This window comes from Typopeltis vanoorti, chromosome 3 (genome assembly GCF_054136105.1).
Source record: "Typopeltis vanoorti isolate ZY-2024b chromosome 3, IOZ_Tvanoo_1.0, whole genome shotgun sequence".
In the NCBI taxonomy this organism is placed as follows: domain Eukaryota; kingdom Metazoa; phylum Arthropoda; class Arachnida; order Uropygi; family Thelyphonidae; genus Typopeltis; species Typopeltis vanoorti.
In genome coordinates, this window is record NC_143551.1 from 81973664 (window position 1) to 82000031 (window position 26368).

General features: G+C 34.6%; 1 protein-coding gene across 1 annotated transcript in view; it reads left to right on the top strand.

Moving 5' to 3' along the window:
- The window catches only part of LOC150108320 (uncharacterized), a 138882-nt gene that overhangs the window by 77311 nt on the left and 35203 nt on the right, over positions 1-26368 (top strand). The window contains exons 12-20 of the mRNA XM_090390446.1: positions 6427-6538; positions 10872-11011; positions 14443-14493; positions 15880-16027; positions 16469-16614; positions 18801-18933; positions 21033-21253; positions 24022-24127; positions 25176-25339. Of these exons, the coding sequence (XP_090246572.1) occupies positions 6427-6538; positions 10872-11011; positions 14443-14493; positions 15880-16027; positions 16469-16614; positions 18801-18933; positions 21033-21253; positions 24022-24127; positions 25176-25339 (1221 nt within the window). The remainder of the gene's footprint in view (positions 1-6426; positions 6539-10871; positions 11012-14442; positions 14494-15879; positions 16028-16468; positions 16615-18800; positions 18934-21032; positions 21254-24021; positions 24128-25175; positions 25340-26368) is intronic.

The following is a 26368-nucleotide window of genomic DNA, read 5'->3' on the forward strand; positions in this document are numbered from 1 at the left end:
TATGTGATTTGTTGTTATATTTTTCCTATTCAAATTTCAAACAGAACTAAAATAATTGAAGAATTGAAGTGAGTATTAAAATCATCGGATGACTAATGTTTGAACTTAGAACGTGACGTGTGAATTGTACTCACGTTTTGTCTTAAAATGCAAATTAATCACATGATCACTCATATTTAATGAAGTAACTAAGGATGAAATGAAATAAATATTTTTTTAAAGATTTTATGAATGAGATAATAAAATATTCAGAATATAATTCATTGGAATTCATTTGTGTAATTATCATAATTACAAAATTTACTAAAAGTTATATAATTTTACACAATGCAAGCGAAATATTGTTCTACAAGACATCATCAAATTCCCGATATATACTCTCAGGAGAGTATTGGATAATTATGACAGTACTACATGACAAAGTTACACCATTACTAATTTCCGATCAATAGTTTTCCTCCAAATTGACCTGTCATCTGTCAAAACTCCAATATTATCGGATCTTATATTTCTGTCTTTTAACGAGCTTTTTACTGTATTAAACCATCTACAACTTCGTCTTCCTCTGGGTCTTTTTCCTGCCAACCTAGCAAAGAAGATTAGAATTTTTTTAAAAAAATTCACATTTTTAATACAGCAATGTCATCTGTTCACGCCCCTAATCTTTCTCAGGACTCTCATATCTGTCATCTCTAATCTTTGGTCAAGTGTCTTATTTCTAACTCAGTTCTCGCATCCATAAATTAAAGTTGGTTTGAATACTACCTTCTATACAGCTAATTTAGTGTTTTGACTAATTTCTTTCTTATTTTTAATATTTTAATTGTGATTTAATTTTTATGTAATTACTATCCACTACAAATGTTAGATAGCAACACAAAAGCTTAATTCCACATGATAACTTCAATGACACTCTACCAGTAGACGAAAGACTTTGTTGGTTCACTTTTACAAGTCATTAACTGGACTCTTCTTTTATTTATGAGTTGTCGAGTTAAAATTAAGTACAGTCACACATGAATGAAAATGTAATGTTTGTTAAAATTAAGAACAAGAGATAGCGATAATGGCCTCTTAATAACTAGTCATCTTCCTTCCATTTTACTAGCACAACAACAACACGTAACTATACAGATGCCCAAGGGAGAAACAGTCCATTTAAAGATTTCCATACTATAGAACTAAGACAGTGACACCTACTAACTATGATAAAAAAAGAATACTTATATTTTGGATTAATTTAAGAGTGCTTTAAAATGAAGCATTGCTCACAAAAGTATCATTATTTCTTAATTTACTTTAGGTAATAACATAATTTTTCATTATTTTTAAATAGAGGAATAGTTTTATCTTCAAATGTAAGACCATCTCCCCACTTATTGGAATCCGAAGTGATTTAAAAAGATCCTAGTTTGGTATCTGGGTTATGTAAAAATTAATAAAACTACAAAAAATATATAATTAATAGAAAATTGATCTACAAGATACTTTTCTGTGGCCCTTCACAAAGACAATCTGAAGATATACATTATAATTCCACTATCATAATTCCGTACACGTGGACAGTTTCCAATAAGATTGCCAGATTCCTCAAGCCACATGGAACACGAGTGGCTTTTAAACCTTCAAAGACCATCCGCCAATTCTTAAGATCTCCAAAAGGCAGTCGTCCTTTTTACAAAGCCGGAATCTACGACATCCCCAGCTCGTGCAGCTTGAACTATATTGGCCAGACTTCTGGAAGTTTTGAAATCAGGAAAAAGGAACACATAGGAGACGTAAACAATAATAGAGAAGACAAATCGGAGTTAGCTTTTCATTTCTCTAGGACAAACCATACCATAGAATGGGACAAAAACGCCATGCCCTACTCAGAGGAGGATTTCCGCTCCCGAATGATAAAAGAAGCCACAACAGTTATTCGTTCAAAACAAAACCTAAATGGAAACCAAGGATTAATTCTGTCTGAGATCTGGAAGACCCTCATTAGATCTTTAAACTTGCCAGAATTAAAGTTTGCTACAAATTACAGAACATTCCTACATAACAAGTGAGATCATACACGCTCTATGTGTGTGATGTACGCATTCTTCTATTTTTTTGTGAAAATGAAATTGTATTCGGTTCATTCACAGTTTTAGTGTAACAGTTTTAGCGTTACATCAATATATCTTTTACCCTGACGAAATCAACAGCTATAGTTGGCGAAACTAGTTGGTATAACTTAGTTTGAAATAAATCTGACCTATAAACCCAAATAGAAGTCAATCTTTCCTATAGTTCTTGTGGTCAAAAATAACAGTTTCATCATTATATAATTCTTCTTCTCATTGTGCTATCTTCTATCGAAGGTCAGCGACCATCTTGGCGAACAAACTGCGGTCTTGTGCTAATCTGAGCAGTTATGCACTGCTCTTCCCTGTCCACGTCTTGATGTTGTCAAACCATGATATTCTTTTTCTTCCTCTAGTTCCTTTGCCATCAATTCTTCCTACCAAAATAGTTTGTAGAAGTTGGTATTTGCTGTTTCTCATGATGTGGCCAAGATATGATGTTTTTCGTTTCTTGATTATTTGTACAAGATGTTTAGCTTTCCCAATGGATTTTAAGACCTCTTCATTGGTAATGTTTTCTGTCCATGATATCTTTAGCATTCTTCTGTATAGCCACATCTCAAAGGCTTCGATTTTCTTGATGGTTGTCGCCTTCAATGTCCATGTTTCAACTCCATAGAGCAGAATAGACCACACGTAACATTTCAGCATTCGGCATCTGACTTCCATGTTTAGGTCTTTATTGCAGAATAGTGTTCTCATTTTCATGAAGGACTGCCGTGCAACTTCGATCCTTGTCTTTATATCTATTTCTGGATCCCACCGTTCATTAACCCAACAACCAAGATATTTACATCTTGACACTTGATTAATATTTTTCCCATTGAGTGTCAGTTTCATTGATGAGGCTGGTTGTTTGCTGATGAGCATGTATTTTGTCTTGTTGATGTTTATATTTATTCCCATTCTTTGGCTTTCTATGTATACTCTGTCAATGAGTTTTTGGAGATCCATAATGTTATCTGGAATTAGCACGGTGTCATCTGCATATCGTAGGTTGTTAACAATCTTTCCATTTATTGTGATTCCCTTTGGACATTCTTCCAATGCTTTTTTAAAGATTACCTCTGCGTATATGTTGAACAGGAGTGGTGAGAGCACACATCCTTGTCTCACTCCTCTTTTGATGTTAATATCACTGGTGGTAATGTTGTCTAATTGAACGGTAGCTGACTGATTCCAATACAGATTTGTTATTAGTCTTATGTCTTGTTCGTCTAGCCTTATTTGTTGAAGGACTTCTATCAAGTTAGTGTGTCTGACTTTGTCAAATGCTTTTTCGAAATCTATGAAACACATAGAGACAGATTTCTGTTTTTCTATGCATTTTTGTATCAATATTTGGGTACAGAAAAGGGCCTCTCTAGTACCAAAATCATTCCGAAAGCCAAATTGTGTTTCACTTAGAGTTTCTTCACTTTTTCTATAAATACGATTCTGAATTACTTTCAAAAATATTTTTGAAAAGCCAAAATATTTTTGGCTCATTAGACTAATAAGTCGGAAGTCACCACAGGAATTCGCTTTGGGTTTCTTTGGGATAGTGATAAATGTAGATTTGAGCCAATCCGATGGAAATTCATCACTTTCATATATTTCATTAAATAGTTTTTCAAGAAGTTTGATGTTATCTGATTCTATTAATTTTAAAAATTCTGTTTGCACACCATCTGGTCCACTGGCTTTTCCTGTTTTACTTGTTCGTATAGCATTCTCTATTTCGCATTTCATGATTGCTGTCCTTGAATGTTATCTTTTATATTTATAGGCTTCTGTCTAGTATCATTGAAAAGTTCTGTTACATATTTTATCCAAATCTGTGCTTTATTCTCTTCTTCTAGAACTATTTTTCCATTTTCGTCTCTTAGAGACACTATTTGCTTTTTCCTCAGTTTTCTGGAAATTTCGTTGATTTTCTTATACAGATTGAAATTATCATGTTTCTTCTGAAGCAGTTCAATTTCAGTACATAAATTTTTCATCCAATTTTCCTTGGCTTCTTTTATTTTTTTCTTGATGATGTTATGTATTTCTGTATACCTGGCTAGGTCTTTGTTTTTGTACATTCTTCTTGTATCAATAAGAGAAAGAATCTCATCTGTCATCCATTCCTGTTGTTTTATATTATTCACATAACGTACTTCTTCAATACTTGTTGTTACGATGGCATTCTTTAAGCTATTCCAAAGAGATTCCACACTTTTATTTTCTTCTATGTTAATCTGTTGTAATCGCAGGTTAAGCTGTGTCTTGGCACTTTTATTTATGTTCGGGTCTTTCAGTTTTTCTACATCAATTTTATTTTTCTTCTTTTGTGATTTTTTAGCTGATTTTAATCTAAGACGTACTTCTGAAACTATGGGATTGTGGTCTGATTAGATATCTGCTCCAGGATAAGTCTTTGCACTCTTTATACTACTGTGGAATCTTTTATTTATCAGTATATAATCAATTTGATTTCTGACAATGTTATGTTGTTTATCTTGAGGCGATTTCCAAGTGTACAATCTTCTGGGTGGAAGTTTAAACCAGGTATTTGCTTTTGCTAGATCTTCTTCCTGACAGAACTGGACTAGGCGATCTCCTTTGTCATTTCTGGTGCCTAAGCCATGTTCGCCAACAATTTCTCCATCACCCCTTCTTCCTACTTTTGCATTGAAGTCACCCATCACTATGTTTATATCATGTTTGTTTGTTAGGTTTTTAATCTCTTTTAGGTGTTCATAAAACTCTTCAACATCTTCTTCACTTTTGTCAGCTGTGGGTGCATAAGCTTAGATGATATTTATGTTAACGGGGTTTCCCTTAAGTTGTAACAGCATGATCCTTTCAGAAAATGGAATCCAATTTAGTACTGATTTATTGATTTCTTCATCTACTATTACAGCTACACCATGTCGATGTTTGTTCTCATCATTCCCAGAGTAATACATTGTTGTATTATCTTGTTGACACTTTCCAGATCCTGGCCATCTTGTCTCGCAAATTCCCAAAATCCGGATGCCCAGCCTCTTCATTTCTCTTGTGGCATTTCTTAATTTGCCAGCTTCATACAGAGTTCTGACATTCCAAGTTGCAATTTTAAAAGTGGACACCATTTTGAGCCCGGAGATTCTTCGCACCCCTGTCCCATTTAAGGGACGCCAGAACTACTGCTCTACCTTATCTGGAGATAAGGTAGAGCAGTAGTTTCTCCGTTTGCTTTCTGCTCCGCAGTATTACAGACGTACACAATATAATCATATTGCCATCTGCAAATCTCTGATCACAAGCTTTTCCGTCAATATTTGGCTTCAACCTTGTGTCAGTACTGACAATGCTGCTTCCCAGTGTCAGGGGCAGTGACCCCCATCAGGTACTTATTGAATGGCGGCACTACTCGCCATGTCACCGAGTTGTCATTGGGCTTTGTGAGGTTTTAAGTGAGACAGAGTTGCCACTTCTGCTCCCCCACGCCCTGATAGCTCAGTCGCTGTTGGTCCACGGCTGCTTATTTGCCAGATTTCTCTGCTTATATCGCAGCTAGCCTCCATATCTGAAGGCTGTTCCCCGATCCGTCACCTTGGGACGCACCCGGTTTCTGATTAATTGGTAGATCGTGATTGATAAAATTTATTGGTTTACAACTTCGTGAGTTGAGGTCACACACATACAAAAATAGGAAATGTATTTGTAAGCTTGAAAAATATGCAAGCAGTAGGCTTTTCTGTTTTGAGGTTTATTATTATTTATTTTTTTTTTGCATGTGTGTTGACTGTTCAATTTTAAATTTTTACATTTTTAAAAATGATGTATTTCTTTAGAACCTCTGTAGCTCAGTTCGGTATCGAGGAGGTCATTTCATTGGAAAGACTTTGGTTCGAATCCCGTCTAGAATGCGATAAACCTTTAACGATGCTTTTCAACTAAAGGTGAGTTAGCTGTTCTCATAGGGGGATAAATCCTATTTGATTCTTCAAACATACAAACCGGCCACAAGAACACATAAGGTTTAGGATATTAACCGACTGAGCAGGTTAATAAGAAAACAAGTTACTTAGCCATCACATACATTGAGCATAACACGAAAGCGGGAGGATGAGATCGGATATTTCTTTAACTATTTCAAGTACTATTGTTCTTATTTTACTTTTGAAAAGCCCAGGATTCAAATAGCGTCTGGGACGCGAAATCTTTTTTAGAGGTTTCAACCGAAAATGAGTTAGATGTGGATAATCCAGTCAGAAGAATACAAATAACTGAGAGACAATACACTGGTCTTAGAGACACAGATGCTTCTGCTGTAATTGACAACATTTTCTTTTTAATTTAGGTGAAAAAGAGCCCGTATCAGCTTGCCTAGATGAATTGGCAGCATCTTCAAGTGACCACTGTGCTGAGAAAGTCTTCGAGTATTTCGCTATTACAAAGAATAGCAGTGGAGAGTAAGAAATAATCATTAAGTTCACTTTACTACTACTACTACTACTACTACTACTACTACTACTACTACTACTACTAATAATAATAATAATAATAATAATAATACTTTTTATTGATCTCTAAAATATGTATGTATATTCAATAATCATCTTGAATGACATTCCAACATATTATCTTACAAAGTTCCGCACTTTTTACATTTGATTTCACTTAATTTTTTAAATATTTTTGCTCATATATTATGTATTTACAACACATATTGTTCTAATATTAGCAATGAAGATTATATAGATTTTTTGGATATAATGAATAACTAAGTATATATGTATATACAGTGCTTTTTTTTTGGAAAAAAAGGTGCCGGTATTCACCATGAAGATGTTATTACAGCAACTTTCACACTTTCAACATATCCTTCAATATACCCTCGTATACTCAAATCGCTTCTTGCTTTTGGTATCAACTGCAGAATGACGACCTCGGAGCAGCCATGAGTCCACGTATTTGCTAGGGTTGAACTGAGTGAGAGGAGGTCCTACTATCCTGATGAACATCAGTGCAGAAGTTGTCCATACAAGCACGGATTACCTAGATGAAGTTACTGTAAGATTCATCTGAGAGAAACCCTTTACACATTCACTGGAAGATATTGCAATTGTGCTCACAGTGTGCTTTAGATGATGTACTATGTCCGGGACTTTATTTTCTTGAATATAATCACAGAAATCACGAACTACTTCTCTTTCGTTTAAGCAAAATTTGCGTGCTAAGCTTTTAATTTCGGCTTCACCAAATGTCAGATGCTTCCCATGATTTTTCTGGCCAATACTTGGAATCTAAAATCTTAGCACATTCAGGCAAATCAGCATCATTTCCTTCAAGTAGATGCTTTCCAAGAGCTTCTTTCAGACTTTTATAGAAAGCAGATGAACTTATTGCAGGACTGCGTCTTTCATTTTTGTGGAGCTCAATCCCTTTGAACTTCATGTTCTTCTGACTTTGAAGAGAAATACTGTAGTACGGACCAGGATTTTCAATTCTTTCTTCAAAGAATCGAACTGTATTCTTTATCTTTCTGTCTGCTTTGCACAAGTCAATATTTCTCTCTCGTAAATCTAGACTTATTAGACTTAGTTCACTAAGTTCTTGGAGAGCATCACACATAAGGCACAAATCAAGAACAAACTCGCATGACTTTATATTTCATAAAAGGCACTCACAAAGAAAGCGATCTGTTTTGCCTCTTCTTCTGTCTTCTTTTGTCTCCAGAAAGTGTTAGACGAGGGGGTTAAAGTCTTGCCACACTGCAGAAACAATGCGAAAGCTACATGCCACCCAACGAGTGCTTAAAATTCTGCCAATTTTAAAAAGTTGAAGTTCTCGAGTCGCTGTACATTCCTGTAGTTCCCTAGCATTCTTAGGTGAAGCATGATAAGTCACATAAAGTTTGTCCATGAAACTCTTAAAGCATTTCACTCCTGGCACATTGTTCAACTGTGTCACTAACAGACAATTCAAAGAGATGGCTTGCACAATGCCAGAAAATAACACTAGGAAACTTCTCTTGCATTAGCCTTCTTACACCATTACGCACACCAAACAACATGGCTGCACCATCACAAGTTACAGACAATAAATACTCCCTTAAGTAAGCTTCAGGTAATCCTAAACACTCAAGATGACTAATTAAAGATTTAGAATTCCTCTACAGTTATATCTGATAATTCAATCAAATCTAGGAAAAGACTCACAGGAGCCGAAAGTTCAGGATGAACTACACGAACAATAACAATCAATGTTGTTGTGTTAATCACAGTTGTCGATTCATCGATAATTTGCGATATGGCTCACAATGTTAAGGCAAGCATTTGCACAATGAAGAATATATCCCATGCCTAGGCCATTAAGATCCTGTAAGTTTATTTCGTCTTCAAAGTTGTTAAATTATTGATTTCTCCTCGCAACATTCTAAGCGGTTCGAAGCACTTTTCCTGAGACAAAAAGTCTCAGGAAAAGTCTTTATTATGAGACAAAGTATTTAGGAAAACATTCTCTAATGTTTCGTTTTTTGCTTCAGATTTTATTATTTTTTTTTTTGGCACGCTTTGTGCGCTGCACTCTCCTTATGATCGTAAATCTTTTTTTTTTTTTTTTTTTAATGACATAACTGTTGTTTGCGAGATTCTCCAAGATGGCTGATTTTACCATTTGTCCACTCCGCTGAAATTTTCGTTCCCATGTGTTTATCGACAGCAAGACTTCCGACATCACAAATATGGCCGGAATAGTGATTTAACTTCATCAACTGTGAAAAGATTAATTAAAAAATTCAAGGAAACTGGATCAATTAGTTATCTTATACACTCTGGCCGTCCTTCAACAAGTCGTTCAACAGAAAACATCGAAGCAGTTCGTGAGAGTGTTGCTGAGAGTCCAGGAACATCAATTCGGCACCGTGGTCTTGAATTGGGCATTTCGAGAAGCTCTCTACAGCGTATTCTCATGAAAGATTTGCATCTTTATGCTTACAAAGTTCAGCTGACTCAAGAACTGAAGCCTACTGACCACACACAACGAAGAGAGTTCGTTGAATGGATTATGAAACAACAACAAGTGGATGCTTATTTTTCTAACAAAATCATCTTCAGCGATGAGGCTCATTTTCATCTTGATGGCTTCATTAATCGACAAAATTGTCGCATTTAGGGTTCAGAAAATCCACGAGTAATTGTTGAGAAACAAATGCATCCACAAGTGTCACTGTTTGGTGCAGATTTTGGACTGGAGGCATCATCGGTCCAGTCTTCTTCGAAAATGCGACTGGTAAGGCAATAACAGTTAATGGTGCTCGCTATCGCGACATGATAATCCAGTTTTTTGTGCCTAAATTGCAAGATATGGATGTGGACGGCATGTGGTTTCAACAAGACGATGCCACATGCCATACAGCCCGAGAAACAATTCAATTACGGCATGAGTCATTTCCTGGTCGTGTAATTTCCCGTTTTGGTGATCAGAATTGGCCGCCCAGATCATGTGACTTAACGCCGTAGGACTTTTTTCTTTGGGGTTTTTTGAAGTCTAAGGTTTATGCCAACAAGCCCACGACCACCCACGCCTTGAAGGAGGAAATTGAACGCTGTATCAACGAAATTCAGCCACATTTATGCAAAACGGTCATGGAAAATTTTGACAAAAGAGTGCGTATGTGCCAGCAAAGCCATGGAGGCCATTTACCCGATATGCTCTTCCATGCATAACCCTATACTGTATACTTTATGAATCAATAAGAAATTACAATTTTTAATTAGAAACCTGTGTTTTCTATCAAAATTACTTCTTGCGTGAATTTTGGGACACCCTGTAGTATGTCCTTAGTACTCAAAATTGTTTATATAATGATAATAATAATAATAATAAGTATCAATTTTGAATTTATTAATTTATTTCATGTTATTAATGATATGGAGGTTCAATAGTAAAATTGTGAAATATTCTTTACTTCCATATCTCAGGACATTTATGAATTTTCATGTACAAATTACATAAAAGTTTACAAATTATCAGAGATTAGGAAAAGAGGACAATTCGTTGTCAATATGTCTGGCATAAATATCTGTTTTAATCCTTAAGGATTATATAATGAACATTGTATGAAGGATTACAAAAGGATGATACAAACGCACACACACCTGCACGTACGCGGGCGCAAACACACACACGCGCGCGTGCGCGCTTTGCATTCTTTGTTAAATGATACTTTAAATATCACCTAACCCCTCAAAAATGCTAATTATTCAAGATTCCCTACGCCCTTCCAATGTGTGATTTAAGGATAATAGCATGAAAAAGAGTTAAGGATTGTGTATGAAAATAAGCTATTTGCTGAATGGATAACAAAATCATGAGAAAGACTGCATTTTCCATTTTTCACACCTGCATTTTCCATTTTTCAAGCTTTCTTATTAACTATAATAAATGGTCAGATTTTTTTACTAACAAAGAACTAAATTTTTTTTTCTATATAGTATGCAAGCTAATCAATATTTTCAGCAGGTACGGTTAACCAGTGTACGTTTCTTTGCTTAGATTCTATAAAAGCTTTAATCAGGTTTAGTTAGAGATATTTCAAACCGTCTAAACCTTTTATGTTTTCTGAAAATTAATTATTTAGTTACCAGCATATGCAAGTTGAAATAATTCGTTCTGAATATGGCAGACCCAATTAATTTGTAAAATGGTTGTAAGCATAATAAAAAGGAATATATAAATATTTGAGAAGTTGGAAAAATTAAGTAACTTACATATGCTAATATTATTAATTTTCTACTAAAGGGCATCTACTGATGACGTTTCCGCTTGTCTCACAGACACCTTCAAGTCTTGCTCTCCCAAAGCACAGAACACAATAACAGGTCTGCTTGGTTACATTCTTGGAGAGCCCTTGAATATTCCTTTTGGCTCTCCCGAAGAAGGTAATGTTCATAATATATTTTCATTCAAATGGTTAAAAATATTTTCTCATGTCACAGTTATTTAAAATGGTACCTGACGGATATTTAAGACAGACTATGTTATTATTGTTATTGAACAACTTTCGAATAGATGCACTTTATGCTGAACAAATGTTCAACATAAAGTGCATCTAATTATTCACTGTGCATTTGTTCTCATCATGAACTGGAGGAGTGTAGGAGATACTCTCTCGTGCACATGAGAGAGTAGTTCTCATTTACACGAGAGTACTCTCTCTCTCTCTCTCTTGTGTTCGTTGCTCTAGTTATTGACCGTAACTAGAACAATGAAATTCACAAACTGCTATAAACTTGAATGTGATTTTTTAAACCTTGTTGATCAGAGTATTTAATGGAAATTTTAATTTTAATATATCATTTTTTATAAAGAAGTTAGAGAAACTATAATCGTTAAGAAAGAGATCATTTATTGTTGTTCTTTTTGCAGAGCTGCAAAGGTATAGTATTTAAGGAATACTTTTAGTGATTGATGGCCAATTACATAAAATATAATCAATGAAGCCAAGTTGAGTCCGCGCGGTTATGCCTGTGAAAGGAATGTCCTGGGTTCGATTCCCGTCGCTGACGTGAGGAGCGTAGGATCTTTTCTCAGACATAGTCAAGTTAGCCCGTCTTTGGCGTGGACTGCAGGGTTTTTCTTCCCAGTTTATCTGTGGATTTTCATCCAACAAGCAGGCAAACTGGCCTTGAGAACTCAACACTTCTACAGACATAGGATACACTGGGATGCATAGGACCAACCGTCTTATCCTCGTATAACGGTTACAGTTAAATGAATAGAAAGATCCTCGAAACCGCAAGGTATAAGAAGGAAAAAGGGAGAAAAAAAAAAGAAGGAAGAAGAAACCAAGTTGATGGAATTGTAGTACATCTCGAATATAATATGTACTATATGCAACTACGGATAAAGGTTTCTCGGAATCAACATTCACATATATAGTTGCTTTTTTAATGGCGATTCCGAACACAAGACGTGTTTCAACTTATAACTGTAAGGGAGAAATATGTAAATGAAAACAAAATATTTCTTACATTCGATTTGATAACTTATAGATTATATAAAAATAGGAAAAACTGTAAAGGTGAAAGATCTTTTAACAGATTTAGCATAAAGCGGAAGAATTCTGGAAATGTCATGAAATATCAGTAGAAAATTGACACAAAAGGAAATGAACGTTTCTGTAAAAGAATGGATTAGTGAGAGATGAGTCATTAGTCAACTGAATTTAATTCTTCGACACCTGTTAAAGGATCTGTAAGGAACTTTTAGGAATAAGAAAACGCCAAATATGAGAACAAATTTCATTCTCAGTGTGGATTTGTGATTGGTTAAACGTCAATAGTTGATCACAGGTAGAGTAACAAGAAAATATAACTAAGAGTGTTTTTGCTGTTTCTCTATTCAATGGACTTAGTTTCATTACACTGGCAGCCAAACAAAAGTTGAAATCCTCATTGTCTCAAAGAAATAAATCAGTTTTTCTTATTTTTGTATTACAATGCAATTCGTCCCTAATAAAGAAGGAAAAGAAATTTCAAAAAGAAACGTTTGTGACAATTATGTGTACATTTGTGGAATAGATCTGCAGTCGGTTGGTTGTTTTTGTTTAGGGATCACAATGATGCAACTAAAGCTAAGACAATTATCTCCTCTGATAATTCAATGTGTGCTATCAAGCAGGTTTTGTAGTTTTTTGAAGCAAACCTCTGCTCCCTCTATAGATTATAGAGGGGATCAGTTTATAGAAGGAAACCACTATATGAGAAGGTTTACCCATTTCTGTTGGGTAAACAGAAAATGAGTAAATATAAAAATATCTGATAACCTTATCTTTCAAACAAAGGGGTATTCCGGTTTTAGCAGTCACGTAAAGGAGGTTATTAATATAGAGAAGTAATATGGCAAGCGAGTGAAAGAACTGTGTCATGTAGTACGACATGATTAGTTGCAATGGGGTAAAGTATAGGGATCGATCCAGCTTTTTCATGTAATGCTAGAATAGACGAAAAACTGAAACAGAGATCACAGACTCACCAATGTTAGTTTAAATAGTATTGTCCCACGGCGGGACTCGAGCCTGCAGCCTTTTGACTGGAGAGCGGATGCGCTAACCACTGGGCCAACCAGGCCGGCTTATGAAAAACACTATATGATAAAGTTATCAATGAAGAACGGTCACTAGAGAGAAACATTGTATGAAATATATGTGAAGAGCCGTTACCAGCGAAGAAATGCATAAAGTTATACGTGATGAGTGTTACCAGCGAAGAACATTTTATGAAGTTATCGGTGAAGATCATGCATGAAGTTATTGGTGAAGAAGAGTTACTCGAGAAGAACATTGCAGGAAGTTATAGGTGAAGGGCTGTTACAGTGGAGAATATTGCATAACGTTATAGGTGGAGATCCGTTCCTGCCGAGAGCACTGTATGAAGTTATCGGAAAAGAACAGTTACAATTACTGGAGAAGAACGTGTTATGTTGTTGATTTTGGTACGAAGTAGTTACTGGCGAAAAAGAATTTCGTTCACTAGATGTCGCGATGTTCCTTGCATCAGATGAAGATAAACGTAATTAAAAAAAATATTAACATCACTGTAAATTTTGTGGGTTGATGTTCTGAGATATCATTAATGTTTCAAGACTTAATAAGTATTTTGAAGTATTTTTTCACCAGCTAAAGTGGGCATTGAAATCTAGTTATCCATTCACCAGATCAAATTTTAACATAAAGGATTGGAAAGTTAAATATCTTTTGGAAACGCCAGACAAACTTAATAAGGGTACTACAAAAAACACAGCTAGTTGAATGAGTCACACAAGTTCTCACATGCTATTAATGAGAGTAGAGCAGTTTCTGAACAATGTCTTCTAGCAGAGACATTGTTCAGAAACCTGAATGACAATGACTGCATTGTCATTCAGGTTTCTTTCACTTTTATTCTAATTTTCTCATGGCTGTGATGAGTTTAAAAACAAGTAGCTCTGATTCATGAGGGAATTTATTATTTGATATACAGCGCCCCTGTCGGACAACAACTGTTATAATTAAAGATAACAAATTATTATTATTATTATTATTATTATTATTATTATTATTATTATTATTATTATTATTACTGGCAAATCCAAGGAGTCCTTAGACTCATCGAGGGAGGCCCTAAACATCAACCTATAACATGGTTTCTTTAATTAATGGTTTTCATGTTAATTTATCTCAGAGTCGTTTTTAAGAAAGAAAATTGCATGAATAAATTTGCGATCAAAGAAAGCGAAATATAATCTGGAAAGCAAAAATTTAATAAACATAACGAACGCTTATCAACACTTTATTATAGTTAAGAAAATAATAACAGTTATCTTTTTACAGAAGTATCCGGATGGACCGTTTGTTACGAAGAGCCTACAACAGAGGCAGATAGTAAGTTTTTTTGTTTATTTTAATTTCTTTCCTCTCATTGCTTTTAAGCTATATATAGAAGACAAAATAGTCATATCTTAATATTGCATTAATAATAGAAACAATGTGCATTACGGCTTTAAATGACAGGCATTCAATGATTTTGTTAGAAATCCAACTGGACTTGGTGCTTTCCTATTCTTAAGTTTGGTGATGATTTCACGTACTTCAGCAGGTGATGTAGGTTGAATGGATTTATCTACTCTATGCGTTTTTGTGTACAGCGTACCTAGGAGTGTACTTTCCTGAAGACGTGAAGATGTCTAGCTCCGCATGAGTGTAATTTGAATTACACCGTTTCTCTAGGCTGTCGGCAAAAGCTTCAGTTTTTTCTACGTCACTGTAAAGCAGACCACGGTCACAATGAATTGGTGGGAGAGATTTACGGTTTGTGCATAGAACTTTGATCACGTTCGATAGCGTCTGGTCATCTGTGTTTAAGGACCGCAGTTTTGTATTCCACTGTTGATAGTTTTTAAACGCATATTGAGTGTGTTTTCGTATTCTGGAGCCAGCATTCTGTGGGATTGCCACCTGACTATGTTCTTTTCAAGGATCAGCTTTTAATCTCATCCGGAGGTCGGTCGGAGTTTGTGCGCGGCAAATTCGCGGTTGCAACTTTTAATACATTGTTATCTGTTTTTTTAAGCTCAATATTGGATCGGCGTTTTTTGAGTCGATGGTAGTAACTGGATCAATAGATTCGTGTAGAGGGATCGTTAGTTTTGTCTCGTTGACAGTTGGAACCCGATCTGGTATATTTTCATGTTGTATGCCCAGTTGGAGAAATAGAGTAATACTGGGTTGTGGTCAGAGCTGAGGTCAACATCGCATACTACTGATGTGCGATATTTTGTAGTATCGCTATATCAAGGACTTCAGGAAGTCCTGCCACATTGCTTTTGGAGGTTCTATGATCATTGTGCTCCTGGTGGCAGCAAAGTCATTGAGGGTTTTACCAATTCGGTTTGTAGTTCTGTTGCTCCAGGGTACGTGCTTAGCGTTCAAGTCTCCTGCTAGCATTGATTCGTTTATGTCTAGAATTTCTGTCAAGTCTGCTTCCAGTAATTGATTGCATGGAAACAGACAAAACGGGCTCGAGGGAAATTCACTTTGATCAAGTTCTGAGGGGAATTTATATATTTTTTTTAAATTTAAATTCTTTTTATTTTATTGGATAAGTAGTTTAACGGATGCAACTGCCACATTTCACTGGTTTTATATGGTGTTTAGTGATAAAGCTAACTTCTGCGGTTTGACTTTCTATCCACACAGAACATGTCTCTGAAGTTTCTGTTTACTTACCTGTACATCATTAAACATCTTCAGTATCTACTTTCCTTTCAGAAAATGAAATAGCAACTGCAGAGAAGTACTCAAAAAGAGACCCTTGTACGAATTCTGTAACTCTACAATGGATTACGGCCGTGGAAGAAGAATTTAAGAAACAGCTTCAAGCAATCAAAGCTGACAAAGTTGTTGACAATGTGGATGTGTAAGATAAATTTTTTCTATTATTCATGTTCTTAGTTGTTTGCGGAATAACTTTAAATTATTAAGACGGATTAAATGAATTTCCGGATGGCTAAAATTCTACATAATTCATAAACAGTAAAATAAACAGTAAATTCATAAACATAAACAGTAAAATAAACAGTAAATTCATTAACATAAAAAGTAAAACGAAGTATCTTAAAATGAAAGTATGACTTATAAGTTCTGTATTATTGTAAATGATTTTGCTAATACAAGGTTTACGTTCTTATAAAAACCTCAAGTATTTGTTGTCTATTGACAAAATGTAACCTCCTATCTGATTAAATCTAGAGACAATTGTTATGTTGTTTAATTGAAAAAGTGCATTTCAGTGCAATATAAATATACATTCATGTATTCAGAATGAGTAATTTTTGTTAACTTCTTCATTACTTTACAGAATAATGGATTCTGCTCTTTCTTGTATCGAAAAGGCTGGTGATATAGGTTGCCGGTATGACAAATGGCTAGGTTTTAGGTCTATTTTCGACAGGCTGATAAAGGATATCACCATATTTACCAACAAGTACATAGACGCAGCTGGTGGTAAGCATGTTATTTAGAAATCAGTTGTTAACTTACAGAAAAGAACGGAATTTGGAACAAATAGATTTATTTGTTCCAAATAAAGGGATGTTTTTAATTTCCCCTGGCCTACTACGTAATCGGAGAGAGAGAGAGAGAGAGAGAGAGAAATGAATGAAATAGCATTTAAATTAATTTTATTTGTAAAGCTTTTTTTTTTTTTTAGTAGAATAAGTAGCAGTGAGTATTATTTGAATTTTAAAATGTTAGAAATCAAGGTCAGAATACTACGTGGTTCCACTGGATAACAACCGTTTATTTTAGCTATAGACATTATCTATTTTTGGGTTAATTTGGGTTTTCTTACCTATTAATCAATGTACCCCTCAGCTGTATGTGTCAGAGAAATTCTTTAGTAATTTCTCTGTCTCCAATCCAATAATTCTTGATTATTTAAATCCGCGTAACCGATTTAGTGCTCGCAATTTTACATATTATAGCTAGACCGGAGAAGGGGGAGGAGCAACATTAATATGAGAAATATTACATTAGTGGTTTTAATGAGTTAAATCGTCAAAAATGACTGTCGAAGTCAATGTGGAAAATAACTGCAAATATTCGCTTAACTTTGAGTGGTAGAACAAACGTGTTGCAACGAAAAAGCCGACATTGCCACAAATTAAGAGTTTGTGCCTAAACTTTCGCTATTGTGAGCACAGGTTTATCGCACACAATAAATCTAACACTGGAAATTTGCGCACAATTTTTTTTTTTCATGAGCACATGGACTGGCAAAAATTAGAGAGAATATTGCTATTAATATATATTATGCCACCAGGTGTACCCTTTCGCATTTTATAAACATTTGTTGTCTAAGCAAAATCTGTTGTTGTCAGACAACAAAACATTTCTGAAAACAACAGATTTTGTCTAAGTAATATCTATTTTTTATTTATTTTTATTTTTATAGATAAATAAAACTTTACCTATGAAATATAAATATGATAAGGTAACAAATTAATAAAATAAAGCAAGGTATTAAATAACTAATCGTAACAGAACTGAAAATAAATAATAAAGGACAAGCAACTGCTATTAGAATATTTAAGAATTCAGATATAATCCGATACGATCGTATGACTAACCAGTTTGAAGTTATTTTATCGATTGATTTATAGCCGCTTTGCATTAACCATGCTAGTTCCCTCTAATAAATTTTTGTATTAAAGCGGAGACTAGCATTTAACTACTTAAATTAGCAGTCAGATATCAGTTAAATAAAATTATGCATTACTTTAGCGTTAGATATTACAATAATGTCCACCATTTCGTTTGTTTTAATATAAATCTTTGTCCACTTCGCTCTCAAAAGAATAAATTTTTATCCTAAAAGCTAATTTATAATTCCACTCTTAATTTGAGTATTCTCTAGAGCAGAGCTTCTTAAACTGTGGGTCGCGAATGTGGGGATCGCGAAAAATTTGGTTCAGAAACAGTAAAAGGTTTCTGAACGGGCAACGATCAAAAGTTAATTCAGATTCGAAGCCATTATTTGTAATTCTTTATGAATTACAAATGATATTATATTTATAATATAATATCATTTATAAATTATAAATTATACATTTATAATTATAAATGGTAAAATTTTATGTATATCAAAGAATTGTTTTAAAATAAATTTCTTTATGATTTATTATCAATAAATGTTTGATTTGTATACCTACTTTATATACCTACATACATGGGGTCGTAAAAATTACTCCGATGAAAAGCGGTCGCGAGTGATGAATGTTAAAGAAGAAGTGCTGCTCTAGAGCAGTGGTTTTTGTAGGCAGCAGAACTACTTGCTGGGGAAAATTTGTTTTCTTACAATTGTGCACTTCGAAGTAAATAAATGTATTAATGGTAAACAAAATATAACTTCTATAAGTAAAATTATGGTTTGTTATTATTATTATAACGCTTTCAAACAGTGCAAGAACTCGTCGCGAGAGGGCACTTACTTTACAAAACCCAAAGTCAACAGAGTACTTAATCCTCCCTCTACACGCTGCGCCATCTACCGTCAACTAATGATATTTTTTGTCTCTAAATTGTGTATGCGTCTTTTAAATTTTGAAGTTATCTTTTCCATTTTTGATATGACAATAATTCTTATTTTAATGGGAGTCACACTCAACATATTACTACTGATGCTGTTTCAGGGAGTAATAAGGAATCGCTTCACAACTGTACGGATAATATTTCGTTCCGCAAATTGCGAAAGTGTTCGACTGGATTATTCATGTTCCTTTCCACTGTTCAGACATTACCCAATGCTGCTGCATCAATGGACAGGTAGGAAAAATGTACATTTTTTTCTTTATTATTTAGTCATTATCTAGTTATAAAATAAGAATTTGTGGTCTTTTATTTAAAAGAATTTTACTTAAATTTAAGATAAAATATTTATTTTGATTATCTTAAATTTAATTTACTTAATATAACAGACGTTTTAATAGGATGAAATATTTCATTTAATGTACGATTCAACAAATAATGTTAAATATTTTCTTTCATTCTGGATTATCGTAGATTTCTTTCGTTCATTTTATTTATTTGGTTTTCCTTGAATTTCGTGTTTCTCGTTTTATAAATTTTGGTAAACAATAAACCTTCTGCATTTAATAGATCCAAACACAAACGCTGACATTGTTTTGTTTAAATTTTATCTTTTTAAAGATTTTAGATAAAATAATTCTTTAAAAAATGTAATGCATAATACCAAACAAGTAATGTAGATTAATTCGAAATGGAAAGCATATTCCATGTATATAATTTTTATATTGAATTTATGTTATCCATACATAAAAGTGTATAAAATTATAGTACATTAGCGCCCTACATGGACTATGTTTATTTATTTATTTTTTTAAGAGCTGGAGATTGTGGTCCTTGGGGAACAATACAACAGCAACTGAGATGTGGATGTGTAGCCAGATTGTAAACGGATGTTAACTAGCTGTTGCTCGCATTTTTTGTAGGCTTAAAAAACCGGAGGAATGATGGATAGTATTTCTGGTGAAGAGCATCCATGGAATTACTATTAATAACTATAAGGCTGGAACTAAAGGTTTATGTGATAGTGGTTGGAACGATTCTCTAAGAGAAGGCCAATAAACCAAATTACCCTCTTCTGGAAATGATAAGTTTAAGGCTCTGTCTCAAAACGTGGGAACGGTATTCTAAAGTTAGGAGAGTTTACATTTTGAACAAGGTTACAAGTAATAAAAGTTGTTGTGTGGAGAAGGTTTTGGGAGACTGAGAATAATATGAACAGGATACGTTTGTGTTATCTCTCTAAAAGCGAATATTAGCCCAAGAGATGAAATTTGATTTGATGTTCTGATAACATTAAGATTTCGCCACGAGTTTAAGGGAATGTGCTAAAGAATTGATAAGACCCATCGAAAGTCCTACAACAGAAAAAGTCTTTAAGAAATGGAAATGAAGAAGTAATACAGTGTAACTACATAAGGGCAGTAATAAAATTGGACCATGAAACTTTAAACCAGTTCTTGTTCTTTCTGTTATTGCTAAGGTTTTGGAGAAATTGGTCGATTTGGGCATATGAAGATAATGTTATTCGAATTTGCTTAGGAGCGCTATTGTTTCAGTAATGTTATCGCCTTTTATAATAGAATACTTAAGGGAAATGTGTACTGTAATTTACTGGAATTTGCCAAAAGCGTTTGATAGGTTGCCACATAATAAGTTGATATTTAGGTTGCAAAGTATGAGTTGAGGTCTGATTACCGGGGTGTGGAGGAGATAAAGAACCTTTAGAATGTTCAAAAGCCGGTAAAAATAATATCATGACTGTGGAACGTCGGTTATGAGGATAGACTCGGGGTATGTAGCCTGCAGAGCTTGAGAGCTGGAAGACGAGAGGGATATGATTGACATATTTAAGGTCTTTGGCTACATTTAACTGAGGGACATTCGAGAGATCTTTCAATTGTAGGAGAGAAAGAAAGAGAGGATTAGAGGATAACCCCTCAAAATTTAGTTAAACAAAATGGAGTAGATCTCGTTCTTTTTTGTTTTCATGGAGAGTGAAGGGGGGTATATGAAATACATTGCCTGTTTGGGGGGGGGGGGGGCAGAGCGTAGATAGCAGTGGAGGCCGGTGAAAATTTTAAGTACTGGTGTATAGAAAATAAGAAAAATAATTGTTTTTCCTAATCAGTAACCAATTTATTAATAAGTAAATTTACATAATAACAACAAATTATTATGTAAGATGAAGAAGAAACAAGTCTGGAACGACCTGGTTTGTATCTTATTTGTTACACGTATTGGCATTTTAAAGTTACAAAATTAAAATGTTTAATATTAGCATTATTTTATGAATAACTGATGCATTTCTTACCATAATTTTTTTTTTGTTATTTTAGGCAAAATCACAACACTTACATGTGCTTTCGCTCATCAATTCAGTCGTGTCCTGAAACCACTTATAATACGTTATTGAGGATTGTTAATTTGTTCATGGGTCTGTCAATACCAAAACCGTCAATTGACAGTCCTAAAAAAGTCACTGTGTGTCACCAAGCAGTGACTGTAACTACGCCATTCTCTGTGGATGATGAAGAAGAAACAACTCTGGAACGACCTGGTTTGTATCTTATTTGTTACACGTATTGGCATTTTAAAGTTACAAAATTAAAATGTTTAATATTAGCAATTATGTCAAAAGTATATCAACAGTAGTGAAATATCTCAGAGTTAACTGAATCAACTTCCGAGAAACTAAACTTTTAGTGCTACTTAATCCCGTCTTGTTCAGTACCATCTTCAGACGCTGCCTTTCTGCAGTTTATAAGCTACATACTTGTATTCCTGTTGTTACTTGCGCAAAGAGAATACATACAATTCAAAACATTCTGACTCTAAAATAATAAAATATGGACTAATTAGTTGAAGGACCTACAGTGGGAGAGAGAGAGAGAGAGAGAGAGAGAGAGAGAGAGAGAGAGAGAGAGAGAGAGAGAGAGAGAAAGCGAATGCTAATAGGAACTAATTTTATTAAGTTACGGTTATCTTAATTTAGTTCAAAAATAATGTTTATTTTTATTGAATAGAAGCACTACATCTTTTCATCATAAAGTTGTAAGTTTCATCTAATCTGTGTGCGTGAGGTGAGAGATGCATTTTTTTTTTTTTTTTTTGTATTTCCTATTATGCACTTTTGCATATATTGCTAAGCTATATAAATCCTGGTCGTTGGAAAGACTTAAGTTTAATTCTAGTCGCCCATTACAGGAACTCTTCTAAGCCTTTTCTCGACCGTTTCCCGAGTTAGTCGATCTCTGGCATGTGCCAGCGGTTTCTTTTGTCTCTAGTAAATTCAAGAAAATCGACCGTAGAAACCACACCATTTTTCAAACAATAACGTATTGTAAATTAAGGGGATAAAAATCCCTCATTATTTTCAAGCCGGTATACGAAACTCGGAGATCGAAATCTAAGAGTTTCATGCCGAAGAACTATCGGTGAGTCCAGGCGAAAGTCATCACCTGGGTAGTACAACACTAGGGCAACTCGCTGCAAAGGTGGAGCCTTCACTATCCTTAATATTTTCTCATAATGTAAAACGCAGCTCCTAGGAGATGTATTACTGTTTTACATTATGAGGAGAGGTCACTACCCAGACCGGTTTCGACCTTTTTTGAGGTCATCAACTTTTGAGTAGGTAGATCTGGAATACCAAGGTTTAAGTGAACCGAACTTACATATACCCCTACTAACGAATTGCCAGAGCGGTGTACTCATATATATTATTATATTATTATTACTACGATAAAGACCCAAGAGGCTATTTTTCTGGGGGCGTAAATTAAGTTAAGTTAAGGTTGTACTAACCAGGTGATGACTTTCGCCTGGACTCGCCGATAGTTCTTCGGCATGAAACTCTTAGATTTCGATCTCCGAGTTTCATATATCGGCTTGAAAATAATGAGGGATTTTTATCCACTTAACTTAATTTACACCGCCGGAAAAATAGCCTCTTGGCTCTTTATCGTAATAACGTGTTGTGATAGAGTTGGGGACCCCGAGATGGATGTTCTTGTTTCCAGCTTAAATTAGTGATAGTTTCGGGTCAGCTATCTTTGATTGGCTACGGTGGAGACTGAACTGACAACTCAGTCTCCAAAGTTAGATAAGGCTAAAGCTGTCTATAGCTATAGACAGCTTTAGATAAGGTTTTATCTCCCTATAAGGGGGATAAAACACGTTAGCTCATATACATAGTTTTTTGTAAATATATCTATGATAAATACATGAGACAAAATGGAAGCTGACATTAGCTCATTAACAACACTTCATATAGCACAGAAGGATACTACTTAATTCGTAATAAATACTCTACAATAGGATTTCGCAACCTACATTCTGAGAAATATATATGATATCCGTGCTTGAAGTCTAGAACAATCATGATTATTGTTGTACCTGGCATAATATTAACCTAAAAGCTAGAGTCAATAACCGATTTCTCTGGATTAAATGAAAACCACGTATTGGCACAAGCGCAACATTTTTATGTCTCATCTACCATGAAATGTAAAATCAAAACCTAAATGCTCGTTTTATTTATTTATTTATGTCTTTTTTTTAGAGTTATTGTACAGTTATTGTATTACTCAAGCTGAAACCTAGGGTATGTCGATGTTAACGTTAGATTCATTCAAAAATACATGTAAGATGAATATATTTTCCTATTGCCGATCCTGAGTGCTTTTATTCCTGAAGTACGATGAAAAAAATGAAAGATTTAAAACATCGACGGGACCACTGTACATCCCATTTGAGAAGGAATGTTTTGTTATCTCCAGAAAACGTTTGCGCTCATTAATTTCGAAAGTAACTGCTTCGTTTTCGGAACTAAAAATTAATAAAGAAATATCAAAACTACGTAGAACGTAACCAAAGAGTTACTAGGTGCCATGCCCTTAGGACATGGACGAGGACACCACTCGTCCAACCCAACCCACGCTAGTATCGTTTTGGCCACCTTGAGAAAATATGATATTCACTGCTACGCATGAGTAACTAACAATTACCTTTCTCATTCAAATACGAAATAATAGATGCTACATCTCAGTAATTCTGAAGAAAAAAAAAAAAGAATTAATCGAAATTATTTTATAGAAAAAGTAATTCTTTTGTAAAACTTAGATAATATTTCTTCAGAATTACTGAGATCGATTTTCCTAACGCATGACGTAAGGATATTTCACAGTTTAAATCAAATGAAAGTACTGTAATCAGTTTATAGTATATACTGCTTGTTAATTTCTGCATTCATAGTCTTTTCATTTATTAGTCGATGTATTGCTTGCATTTATTTCTACGCTTAATACACTTTTAACTGCGTTTCAGATCCATTTGCATACTGTGATAATGCCACAATAGATAACTGGGTACGCAAAGTACAAGAGTGTGCGGAAAGTTCCAGTGATAGTAGCGAACTTCTTAGTACAGAAAAGTAAGTGAACATGCATAATCACATATTTGCTTCCTTTCATTCCATTTGATCTATTTTACTTTTCTGTAATTAGAATGTCTATATCATCTTATTAGAACATATTTGTATTTCTTATTTCGTTTTTATTAGTCTATTATCTTTCATTTTTAAAAGAATCGCTGGCTTAAACATACTACAGAAACACGTAAAAAGAGTAAAATACTTAATACAACATAGTGGTTATTTTCTTAACGAGCACCCCTGGTAAAATACTTATTAATACTTAAAAATCAGTAATTTCGGCAAGAATCGCTCCATTCATCTTCAGGGAGGGCCATCACTAATTGCTTGGAAAGAACGTATAAAAACTGGTTAACTACTCAAGGAAAAGGCTGTGGTTGAGAAGTATAACAGAAAGACATCAAATATATATTGACACTTCGGTGCATGTCACCAATCTTTGTTGTTTTTTTTGTTTTTTTTGAAACTTTCTATTCTGCTGAAGTAGCACTTTGATCGATGTTTACTTATTTATTAAGATGGATGGAATGAATATTTTGATAAAGTACGTTTGAATATTACTAATGATAATAAAGTTGTCTAAATATTACGACATTAACTTATAATGCCGATCATACTGCAGAAGATATTACATACAGAAGAAGTGTAATAATTTTAACTTTATTATAATTATTATTATCACGTCACACGGACACCTCAAGGGACTCCAAGGACTCATCGTGAGAGGGCCCACTACTCCATTGCAACTCACCATTTCCCTAACTTAATCCTCCAACTACACGACACTACTACCATCAGCACACGCACTCACGCAAGCAAGCGCACACACATGCACACATTAATATTCTTTTTTTTTTAAATGAAACTCTACCTAAAATAATCCTTTCAAATACAGCTTTAACTTACGATTTCCAGCTTACGTTTCAATGTTTACTTCTAAATAATTGTAATATTTGTTTTTACTCTTCACGTACTCGCAGATGTATCTTTGTATAGAATCAAAGGTTTGCCTCTCTAAATAACTGATAACTGATATTCTTTTTTCTAGTATTTTGGCCAATGCTTCTTACTGCGTAAGCTTGATTGGACAACCACAGTGTGGCGAGCCTAATAATGCATCCTTCCTTGGATCTCTCTTTGATACAGCTGTCAGTGCTATGAGTACGTTTTCTGGGTTATTAACAGGAGATAACACAACGCGTTTCCCAATAGGTAAGAAAAAAAATGTTCTTTTTAATGCTCATAACTCTGAGGTCTCCTAAACACACACACACACACACACACACGCACACGTCACAAAAATATTAGATCGTACATTTCCATTATAAATGAAATTCACCAGGGAACATCCAACTAAACAGTTCGTGGGAAGAGTACAGAGTTGAAACAAGAGCGCACATTATTCGGACGTGCTTGAAGCAGAAATACTCTTCCTGAATGCATAACTACCGCCTTATTTTGTATTTGGGGTAGGGTGGGGGGGTTCTGGTACGTGTAATTTTGAATGGACAAATGGAGCTGGCCTGTTGGAGTCTCTGAAACTGTGTTACCTTGCAAAGATAATTACGTACAACACACACACACACACACTCTCTCTCTCTCTGATATGATGTGATAATCAAAAACAGCAGGTCAACGGTGGATACGTTAAATTCAATAGACGCCCTGCAGTTTGACAAATGACTGCCTTCTACACCGAATTTGGGGTATATTTTCTGGAGAAGATATTAACTGATATTCTTTAGGTTAACAATGTTTAGGTTAGAGTGTCTAACCTAAACATTGTTATCTACTAAATGCACCCATTAATGCCGACCACTTACTCTGCACGGGATGCAAACATCTTACAGGATAATGTGCAATGCCATGGGACGCGCTTCGTTCAAGAATGGTAACATGAACATGCGAGTGACTTTAACTTAATGGATTGGAGTCCGCTATCTCAATCCCACAGAGCATGTTTGGGTTGTGGAACGAGATGTTCACGACAGAAGCGAACCACCAGCAAATCTGATGGAACTGTCATCAGATTTGCTGGCTTCTCATCACGTCCAAATCTGTCCGATGAAACAAATGCATTTTATATTATATTTTTTATTTTTAATGAGAACTCATTCACGAGAGGTTCGTCAACCTATAGTAACATGATTCATGTAAACCTAATCATGTAATACTATCGTAGTAGCCTGAACTTCCCTTGAGGGTACGTATCAGAAAATTGATGATGATGATGATGATAAT